At 31.8% G+C, this 10,630-nt stretch overlaps 2 protein-coding genes across 3 annotated transcripts; one reads left to right on the forward strand and one right to left on the reverse strand.

Annotated features, from left to right (window-relative positions):
* Positions 1 to 36: 36 nt before the first annotated feature.
* LOC106298957 (deSI-like protein At4g17486) lies at positions 37 to 1,968 on the reverse strand. 2 transcript variants are annotated; one of them, XM_013735084.1, is made up of 3 exons: positions 1,615 to 1,968; positions 1,111 to 1,410; positions 37 to 455 (listed from the first exon to the last, which is right to left on the reverse strand). In XM_013735084.1, exons 1-3 carry the CDS (start codon positions 1,772 to 1,774, stop codon positions 190 to 192), a joined length of 726 nt encoding a protein of 241 aa, XP_013590538.1. In that variant the 5' UTR covers positions 1,775 to 1,968; the 3' UTR covers positions 37 to 189. The 2 variants fall into 2 exon arrangements, with proteins under 2 accessions (XP_013590538.1, XP_013590539.1); XM_013735085.1 differs by having other exon boundaries at positions 1,123 to 1,410; positions 1,615 to 1,960.
* An 868-nt stretch (positions 1,969 to 2,836) lies between these two features.
* On the forward strand, positions 2,837 to 4,098 carry LOC106298809 (protein MNN4-like). Its single transcript, XM_013734943.1, has 4 exons — positions 2,837 to 3,153; positions 3,334 to 3,383; positions 3,464 to 3,516; positions 3,645 to 4,098. The coding sequence occupies exons 1-4, from the start codon at positions 2,933 to 2,935 to the stop codon at positions 3,957 to 3,959; spliced, it is 639 nt and encodes a 212-aa protein (XP_013590397.1). The 5' UTR covers positions 2,837 to 2,932; the 3' UTR covers positions 3,960 to 4,098.
* Positions 4,099 to 10,630: the final 6,532 nt, after the last annotated feature.

Below are 10,630 nucleotides of genomic sequence, written 5' to 3' on the forward strand. Positions count from 1 at the left end.
TTTAAATTTCTTGAATAAATACTGCTGAAAGTGATATATCAGTTTAAAAGGTTTATGGAATATATTCTCCTTATAGTTTCATAAAAAGCAAGTCCATAGACTGATTCTTCTTCTTTACTTCTTTAACAAGATTACAAAGCACAACTGCAACTAGTTAAAAAGAAAATATTAAAAGTGAATTTTATATGGTCAAGTGGTGAAAGAGCTGAGAATCAATGTCGATGAAGGTTGCATGGCACGACGAGGACGCCTTTTCCTGCTTCGGCCACGAACTTGAACTGAAGGAGATGAAGATGATGGCGAAGGTGTATCAGTAGTAGACCCCTCTCTGCTTGATACACTCGTCAGTTTCTTCGTGTTAGCTTCTGCTTCACATGTTTTGTCTTGGTTGACTCGGTTGTCCCCGAGCTTGGTCGCGTTTATGGTTGCAGGAAGTACACAGTTGCATATGAATCCTATATTTTAACATGAGCAAGGAAACAGGGTGTTTTCAAGAATGTTCAAAAATGCATAATGATGTGAAACTTAAAGCCAAGGCCAAGTCATACTATATGTATCAATAAACCCACAAGCATAAATGTAGAAATCTTTCAAGCAGAACTTGGTTCACAATCTAGGGCTGTATAGATAATTCTTAAAGCTAGACTCGGTTTTCACTTGGCTATGCTCAGAACCCGCTCTGGTTTTTTGTTCAATAACTTAACCATCCCATTATTCTACATGTAACCAAAAGCTAGTGAATATTAGCATCACTATACTCATTTGCAAACATTAGTTAGAGCAGCCGCATTAATGAACCCCCGGTTGGGGTTCATCATGTGAATTTTTTATTGTTTTTTTATTTATTTTTCGTTTGATTTTTTTAAAAAAAAAAAAAAAAAAAAATTGACCAATAGCGGGCCGCCACGTGGCGTGGGGCCCGCTGAACAGTAACGACCCGGGTTCACTCCAGCGAACCTGCACGAGCCGGGTTCATTAAAATCCGATTATTTTAATATTTTTTCTTCTCGAAAAAAACGTGTGAACTTTTGTCTTGATACTCCAATGCGCATGCCCTTACCAGCTTCAGTAAGAAATAAACCAAACATGTAAAGAATCAAGGGGTGTTACCAAAGAGTTTACCGATTCTTGCAAGACGGTTAACCCAACTAGGAATTTGATTCCCGGTTAACTTCATACACGTGTCGTCACAGAAGTGGTTGCAGTTGTTGGTAATGAGATTGTAAGAACTTCCTTTGTACCTGTCTGCAAGTTCATCCATCGTAGCCCTCACTTCCAATGGCCCAAGATCCGTTTTACCAATCAAAATTGATTTCCTAAACGTAAACTCTTCGCATTGCTTGGGTTCTCCTTCGAATATTCCAGTACTTGGATATTCATGAGCTCCAAAAGCATACTCTATACCATGAACTATATAAAAAAAAATTAAGCTAAATTCTTCAAGAAAAATACAATAAAGATTATTTGCAACACAGTTTCTTGTTATATGACTTTAATTCTCAAGAGAATCCTATCAAAATTGATATTATATTTAATATTAAAATCACTATTTAGATCTAAAACCTGGATGTGAAGTTTCAAGAAAATGAAAAGCCAAGAATCTCAAAGACTTACCTTCAACACCAGAGTGGTAAACACCAAGACCAAACCAGTAAGCGTAGCCATTGATGGGAGTTAGATCGTACACATTGAGATACACAGGAACATTTCCTCTATCCACGACGCTTGAGTTTTTCCTGCAGAGCATTTTCAGGTAGAGTATCACCGGCGGCATTAAGTTCTGACGGTGGAAGATGACTGGTTCTATATAAACTATACGAGTTGATGACAATGTACTCTTTTCAGTTTAGCATAAATTATACAAAATGCCAACGATGTTGTCTTAAAAAGTTGAAGACGAAGACGAAGAAAAGACTTGGTTTAGCTAATTAGTTTCCGAATCTTATACTATAAGTTAATGCCTAACGATATACTTCTATAAATAAATACAATTTTGTGTTTAGAAATATATTTTATTTTCACTTGGCAATATCTATTATGATTTTTTTCATAAACGAGACCATCATGATTCATGAACCAATTAACTACCTTATATACTATGGTTTATAAATTAAAAACTTAAATAAATATGGGAGATATGCTTTAATAATTTACAGTTTTATTATGGGGTCCAATATAAAGCTTAATATTCCGTATCTTTGGCTACAACTTTTTGTCTCGAGACCCCACCCTTTTTCTTTTCAAATTTATAAATGTAATAAATTAAAATTAATTTGTGGAAGTGGTGCGGCTAATTATGAAGCAAATTTTCTGCTTAAAGCATATATTATTTTTTTAGACATCTGGTATTAAAAAGTGTAAGATGTTGTAAGAACTACTATAAACTTAGAGTTTCAAGTTGTATGAAAAGTTCAACTTTCTGTCTTGAAAAATATGAAATATATTTGAGGCCTGCCACTAATTTGCATTAGCAAAATTAATAATAATATATTTTTCCATAAGGCGTAATACAATAATTAATAAAAAGAGAAAGATGTCCACATCTTAGCTTACAAACAGTAACCAGAGCTGGAAAAAGGCAAAGTGAAAGAGACCATTCGAAAAATAAAAAGGAAACAAATATTTGTTGACAAAGATACAAATTAGATTCAAGTCTGTGTCATTACATGCTAAGTTTGTTAATTGTTCCCTAATTTTGATTACTAGTCAGATAAACATCTAACAAGCGATAAAAAAAGAAAGAAACCCGGTTTGAATATTTAAATCATATCATACCGATGGGTATAACTTAAATGATCAATCCATAACCCAACACCCGGTCTGATTCGGATAAACCGGAAACCCAGGAGCCTCAACGCTGCGTTTTGAAACGCTGACTTGTGTGGAGAATGCGCGAGTCGTAGTGAAGTTGTTGCCGCCGGGAGGAATCAAGATGCTTCGCGGCAGAAGCTCGTGGGTCGGATTCGCGACCCGGTTGAAACACTATAGGATCCGAGGGATGTGCACTAAAGGAGAGAACAAACCGGAGAAGACGGAATCGAGTGATGTTGTTGTTTCTCGATACGATGAGACGTACAAGAAACTGGACAAGCTCGATTTCGTGACGGCTGCGAAGATCTTGTTCACTGAACCACCCAAGAAGAATAAATTTGGGTACTTTCTCTGCCTTAAAGATTTCATCTTTGGCTGGTATAAATAAGCTCAGACAATGTTAGAACTGTGGAAAGTTAGCTTCTTTAAGGTTGAAACAAGTGGAAAGATCACTTGAAGTAATGTGAGTTCTTGTTTTAGTTATGCACACAGTCATATGGGGTTTTTTTAACCTTGTGTTAGGCTTGATTGGCATGTGGTGCAGTTCATTATCGTCTGCTTGCCATCTCTAGGTATTATCGGTTCACCCCCTAAGTGTTTTTTTCTGTTCAAAGGTCTCAATTTTAATGGATGTTGTTTATTCTTGTAACAGCTGTGTATCTAGTTGCTCAATATGCTCGCCGTAAAATGAAGATCATGGACGCTGTGAGTTTTCTCATTCTTGCTCATAAGTTTTCCTCAGAGAAATGAGCTATGTTTATTATTCTGGCCAGTGTTGCTAATATTTTCTAAGCGTATGGCTCTTATGAATATGATATTGGACTTGTTTTCAGGAACTTGGAGAGAAGAAGAGAAAAGAAGAAGAAAAGAAAGAGAAAGAAGAAGCTGAAAAGAAGGCCTTAGGAGAAGCAGAAGCAACCAAGTCTCAGGAAGAGCTAGCTGAGATGAAAAAGAGACTGGGAAAAATCGAAGAGACTATAGAAGAGATTGTTCTGGAAGCAAAGAAACCTTCAGGGAATGGTCCAACCAAAACCCAAGACGATCAATCTACTAAACTCCCACCAAAAGATGAGTCTAAACCGAGCAAGGAACACAAGGACAATGTACAGAAACAAGGTGAGAATCGAGCAAATGTGGATTCACCCTAGACCTCAGTGAGATGATTAGAAAAGAAACTTAGGTGGTAGATGAAGAAGGATATGTTTTGCTTTTGGAACTAACGCAGTGGTTGACGCTATTGGCCTGTTTTGCTTTCATTTCTTGACTCAGTTCAGGTTTAATACAAGATCACACGAGGATTTAAAGAAATAACGTTCCTGTATGACAGAACAAAACCCCACATTGACCTCATTCTGATTGAAAAATGGTTATGCAGGCTGCTACTTTCTTGTCCAAAACATAGACCTGTCCAGCTAGGGATGTTAATTACAGGGCTAGCTTTTGTTTCATATAAGCCCAATCTTATTTTAACCATGTTTTAATCAAGGTTTAGGGTTTGTACTAGAGTTAGTCCATTTAATTTTGGGTTTATTGGCCAAATAGCCATATTTGAGTGATAAATTAGGTGAGTAGCATTTATTTTGACATAATTTAATGTCAGACTCTTTGAACACATTTCATCCGGTTCTATCCTTTTTCATAACAGGTTTCCAGTTGCAAGTGAAAAAGTAGGTGACCTCGTTCTTTTTGTACCGTGTTTATAATCACATATCAAACATCCACGTCACATGTTCATTAACCATATATATACACCGAATGTTCTATTCCATATCGCTGAAATAGTATAAAATTATAACTCCACTTATAACCCTAAATACTAAACATTATCCCAACTCATATATACTGAACCCTAAATCTCAATCACTAAGCAACACGTAAGTACTAAATATTACATGGACCCCAACATCTAAAAAAATAATATACAGTAATATAAATATGCACGTAGTGTTCTATTCCATTTCACTGAAACAGTATAGGAAGACGCAACAACATCCACAATCCTTAAATACTAAACCCTACCCCCAATTCATAAATACGAAACTCTAAACCCTAATTACTAAACTCTAATTATTAAACTCTAAACTCAAATATAAATTATAGACCCAAGTATAAATCATAAACCTAAATAGAATTGAACAAAATACATAGCATAGTACATATTAGTGAAATTATGAAACATATATGATTTCATGGAATAAGTTAATGTTCACCACTAACCATACCCCTCACCTACTAAATACTAAACCCAAAATCTTAATCACTAAACCATAAACTCAAATATAAACAAAATACATAGCATAGTACATATATATTGGTGAAATTATGAAATATATATGATTGCATGGAATAAGTTAATGTTGACCCTAACCATACCCCTCACCTACTAAATACTAAAACCAAAACCCTAATCACTAAATCCTAAACCCAAATATAAACCAACTCTAGTCACTAAACCCTTACCCAAATATAAATCCTAACCCAAATATAACCCTAAACCCAAATAGAATGGAACAAAAATAAATGACATAGTATATACTGGTTAAGTTATGATGTCTATAATTACATGGAAGAAGTTAGTGATAACGCCAACAATACCCCTTCGCCTTCTAAATACTAAACCCTAAACTATAATCACTAAACCCTAACCTAAATATAAAATCTAAACCTAAATATCAAATATAAAAAGTACATTATATTATGTAATACTAAACTATATTATGTAATATTAAACTATACAATATAGATCATAGTGAGATTTTTACATGTTCAAGAACATGTAACAAGAACTTTAAAAAATTAAAAACTATATTTATAAACAAAATAAAGCATTTTAGTAACAATCAAATGGAATGGAACATAATAAAATAGCATAGTAGCAGAATATATACAATTCATCTTCTCCGATCAACTTTTGTGCAGACACCATACGAGTCTTTGAAACTCTATTATCCACTACAACCCTTCACCATCAACATAGACAATACAATTTCATTAATAATCCCACAAATTTGAGAAGAAAAAGAGGCTCGGATTGCTCCTTCTCCACTCCAACTATAATACATCGTCTCGTAAGCGTTTTCTAAGATGTGAAGACAATTAAGCCATAATTTACTTTTACACATAATATTATTAATTTTAATTTTTTTTCTTTGCAGGTTACGCCGGTTGCAAGAAGGGACAATACTGTATTATTATATATATATATATATATATGACGGTGTGTATAGAAAAATTAGGGAAATTGGTTATTTGGTGAATTATGATTTTTTTCCTTGCTATACGGTCCAATTTCCCTTTAATTTTTATGCAAGGCAATAACTTTTTGTATATCAAATTTAACCAAAGTTTACATGTTTTAAAAAACTCTCTTATAAATGGAAAAGTCTCTATTATTCATTTTTGTCCTCAAATTCTAAGTTTTATGAAATTAAAAAAAAAAAACAAAAAGAAGTTTACGTGTTCCTCACCCTCACAATCCAAATTCCAAAAACCAACATTCCCATGTCTGTCCCCAGCGGCAAGCAGCTTAACTAAGACGATTATACTCTCAGGCACAACACGTTCTACGTTACACACGGTTCTAAACTCATTAGTCCCCGTATCAAAACCACCCTCGAACTCAACGTTCTCAGGCTTGACTTCCTTCTTCACATAACCATCACTAGAGCAATCATTAGTCTCATCCTTAACAGACCCTTTAACCAAGTTTCCTCCATAAGACTTTCTAGAAGAAACGTTCTTCTTCATATGATCATTTGATGAAACTAGCTCTACCTTCTTGACAAGGATCTCATTTGCCGCCGAAAAAGTTAAATTCTCTTATTTTTCCTTTTTAATTATTAAAAAAAAGAAATATATATTTTGAACCACTTTGAAATGAAAAGTCACCCAGTGCTCCTCACAGTTTTCCTACGGTACTAGATTACTATCTTGATCTCAAAAGAAATTATATTTTTAGCCACTTTGACTTGATTCTTATCTTGATATCAAAAGTTGATATATAAGATTACTTTGGAAAAAGGTGAAGTTATTCTGTTTTCCTTTGGTAATTACAAGTGCGATCCTCAAGTGGCATCCTTCTGCTTCTTTAGAGAAAGGACTTAGGTTGATAATCAGTTTCTTGTACGCTTTGATGTTTTGTTATTCACTTTGTCTTCGAGCTTTTCCTTTAGTGTTTGTCTTGACATGACATCTCTCGTTTCATTTTGTATCGCTGCTCTAGTCATGTTCGATACAAAGCTAAATTTCTATTGTATCAATTATATTTACTTTTATGTTTTTACCATGTTTGCCTTGGAATCAAGTATATAAACTAGGAGTTTTCATGCGCCATGCGCAGAAATAGTAATTTTTAACATAACATTTTTTATTTCAAAAGAAAATTTTGATTTATATTTCAACATTATTAATTTATATTTTAACTTCAATATTTATAAGAAATCATAAACGTATTTTTGTAATCTTATTCTTTTTGATTTGGTATAATTATTTAAATTTGATTTGATTTAATTTTAAATAAAGATAAAATTAGATTTTATAAAAATAGTTTTAATTATATTATTGTGTTTAATGATTATTTATTTTAAATATATATATATATATATATATATATATATCTTCCCATCTAGTTTTAAATATATACATATATATATATACATATAAATATAAATTCTAATAAATTTGAGACTTTCTTTGTTTTAGTTAAACTGAAAAATCTTTTTGTTAATTTAAATCATAAAGATGAACGGATAAATTTAAATAATGTTTAAATATTTAACTATCAACTTTTTTTTTGAATTAGTGTTACTTTATTTAGTTTATTTTTTATTAATGTGAGAATTGTGATATATGAATTATTAATATATTTAATAATTTACCATAAATAAATATTTATATGGAAAATTGACATTAATGATGATATATGAGTTATTTTTATTACCATATTTAAAATCTCTGCAAAAAAATTTAAATTTTTATAAGAAAATTTTACATCTCACAATTAATATGATGCCATGTCACTATTTTCTAAAACCATGTCATCTATTTTAAGTGTCATGTCATCTTTTTCAGCGAGAATGATTGTAGTGACGACATGTGTATAAATCACTTCGCAAATATAGTCTAGGGGATTCTACATCTGGTTGAGCCCATTTTGTAATTTTGACTTTTATTTCACGCAATGATATTTTAACATTCTTGGCAAAAATAATAGGGAAATGAAAGAAGGCTTTGAAGATGTTCTTGATCAATTTTTAGAGATTGTGTAAAAAGTAAAAACTACTACTAGGTGCATAAGTACCAGAATGGAGAGTCACATATACAACATAAATTTCAGAAATACATGTTGACATGTTCTGTGGTATCTCTTGTTTGCACTGGTTCTTACCACAAATGGTGAGACTGAAAGTGCTTTAGGAAGGTAAGCTTGTAGAATAATGACTTATGGGGTAATTTTTGTTGCCCAATTAGGAGGAGCTTGCTAGCTAACACTTGTGTCTGACTTGGTAACTTCCAAACCAATTCTAGTGTTCCTTAACATAGGAGCAACTCCATGATTTAATGACTTTTTACTTTTCTTTTTTGAAAACTCCTTAGTGTGGATTTACTGTGATATACCAGAAGATAAAAGGGACAAGCCAGCTGAACTTATTTAATTATGAAAGATATTCTGGTCCGTATCGACTGTGACGTATTAGGATAATGTGAGGGATTAGTGAGGTAATCATGGTGCGTAACTACATGATTTCCGCATCGTTAACATCTTGATTTGTGGAAAATGTTGATTGTTAATTGCAATGATCAGCGTTATTATATCATCTATCTTCTAAACTATTAAAGTTGAAGTACATTTAGCACATTTAGTACTTAATCCTTAATTGATTTAAGTAATTACTTTTTATGCCACTGACCTCATCTTAAACTTTTAGTAATCATTAATAGGCTTTCACCATAATGCTTAACTAGGTTAAGATCCGCGCCTTGCGCGGCATCATAAAATTTGAATGTGAAACTCTTAACAGTTTTAGTAATTTATAGCCGTTTTTAAAAATTTTAAATATAACATATAAATAAAAATCTAAATTTTTATTATATAGTTATTGTGGTTGTTTAATTTATTTAATAGTTTAAAATTAAACAAATATGATAGAAGATACACTATTTTTTTTTATCAAATCTTTATTATTCAAAATCATTAATTGCCATATATACTTTAACCACTTTAGGCAATTCTTTAAATTTTATTTAAGAAAATAATAAAGTACATTAATGATGAATTTATTGTTAGTTTAATAAAAAACTTATTATATAATTAGATGAACCAACATATTTATCTAATGATTCTAAGAATCATCCTAGTGATGACATGTGGTTACAAAAAGAAGTTGTAATGCTTCTAGAATAATATATAGGGGATAAGTCCATTACGATGGAATTAAAATACCCAATAGTTACATTATTCTGTCAATCAAATAAAGTTTGGTTTAATAACAAACACAATTCGATTTAACCTTTTGTTGCGACCACATTGACGAGACCACATTGATGAATCTCTACACAAGTTTTAAATCAAGTCTCTTAGCAACAAAAAAAAACAAGTGCATAATTTTTTTTTGTAACACCCACGTTCAAAAGTTTTTTTTTTTTACATTCATAAGTTATTACTTGTAAGTTACAACTATTAAAACTAAAAATTGCTACCAAATAATTGTAGTTATGTAATAATCGAAAACATCACTCCGCCTTTATCTGGGTAACATGGATATACAATTGTGAAATTATCCGGTTAAGTATAGAGTAATTGTATATAAGATTTAATTTGACTTATTCAGCTATTTGAAATTTCATATATAAAAATTTAATATGCTGTCATTAATTACCTCCAAAAAATATTCTAAATAATCAGAAATCTTATTATTATTTGCCAAAAAGTATTTGGTTTCGGAAAAGACATGTTAATATACATACTAATTGATTATAAATACGAACAAATACAATATATATATATGCATAAGATATTGATAGAATAAGAAATAACGTATGTAATATCATTTTGATTTGTATGAACAATGTCAAAAAAATTGTTAAAAAATTATAAATGTATAATATTGTAAATTGAAAAATCACCCGCAATAGAATGCGGGTTAAAGTCTAATTATAACTTTAATGTAAACATCAACTTGATACGAAACCCCACCCAAAGCAAACTCCACAGAATCTTTAGGTTATGATTCAGTAAATCTAATACAATAATTAATTTTCACTAGTAGATCGCTCTCATCCACATGGTCACGTATCATTACAGAAAGTTTATGAGCTATCGTGAAATGTCAAGTAACAAAAATACTATAAATGATTATTGTTATAAAAGTAATGGAAAAGTCTATTTTTATTCATAACATAAAGGTTCATTATATATGAGATTACACCGTCATAGATAAATGGAAAGATTACAAATCATAATCTTTTGGTTATGAGCCATTCACAATCTGGTTCATAACACTCCTAGTTGGATGCTATAACTATTTAGAGCTTGTAATGTGCTTTAATGTTGTCTCATTAAAATCTTGTCAGGAAAACCCAATTGGGACAAAACCTAGTCTTGAACTTGTATGGTCTATGTTATGGACCATCCACTTCATGATTCATAACACTCCCCCTTGGATGTCATAACCATATAGGGTTTGTAACATGCTAATGTTGCCTCTTTAAAACCTCTCCCGGAAAACCCAAAACCCAATATGGTAAAAAGGGAAACAAGGTGAAGGAAAAAGAGTACAACACACATTACTCCCCCTGATTTGGTCATTACTGAAGGTCT

The sequence above is a fragment of the Brassica oleracea genome, chromosome C6 (assembly GCF_000695525.1).
Source record: "Brassica oleracea var. oleracea cultivar TO1000 chromosome C6, BOL, whole genome shotgun sequence".
In the NCBI taxonomy this organism is placed as follows: domain Eukaryota; kingdom Viridiplantae; phylum Streptophyta; class Magnoliopsida; order Brassicales; family Brassicaceae; genus Brassica; species Brassica oleracea.

Excerpts from the sequence above, each read along its gene's own strand:
- LOC106298957 (XM_013735084.1), bottom strand. The coding sequence starts at position 1,774 with ATGCCGCCGGTGATACTCTACCTGAAAATGCTCTGCAGGAAAAACTCA. Across the intron at positions 1,411-1,614 it reads TTACCACTCTGGTGTTGAAG|TTCATGGTATAGAGTATGCT; the intron begins GTAAGTCTTTGA and ends TTTTTTATATAG. Across the intron at positions 456-1,110 it reads AAGAATCGGTAAACTCTTTG|GATTCATATGCAACTGTGTA; the intron begins GTAACACCCCTT and ends GTTAAAATATAG.
- LOC106298809 (XM_013734943.1), top strand. The coding sequence starts at position 2,933 with ATGCTTCGCGGCAGAAGCTCGTGGGTCGGATTCGCGACCCGGTTGAAA. Across the intron at positions 3,154-3,333 it reads CCCAAGAAGAATAAATTTGG|GCTTGATTGGCATGTGGTGC; the intron begins GTACTTTCTCTG and ends ACCTTGTGTTAG. Across the intron at positions 3,384-3,463 it reads CGTCTGCTTGCCATCTCTAG|CTGTGTATCTAGTTGCTCAA; the intron begins GTATTATCGGTT and ends TTCTTGTAACAG.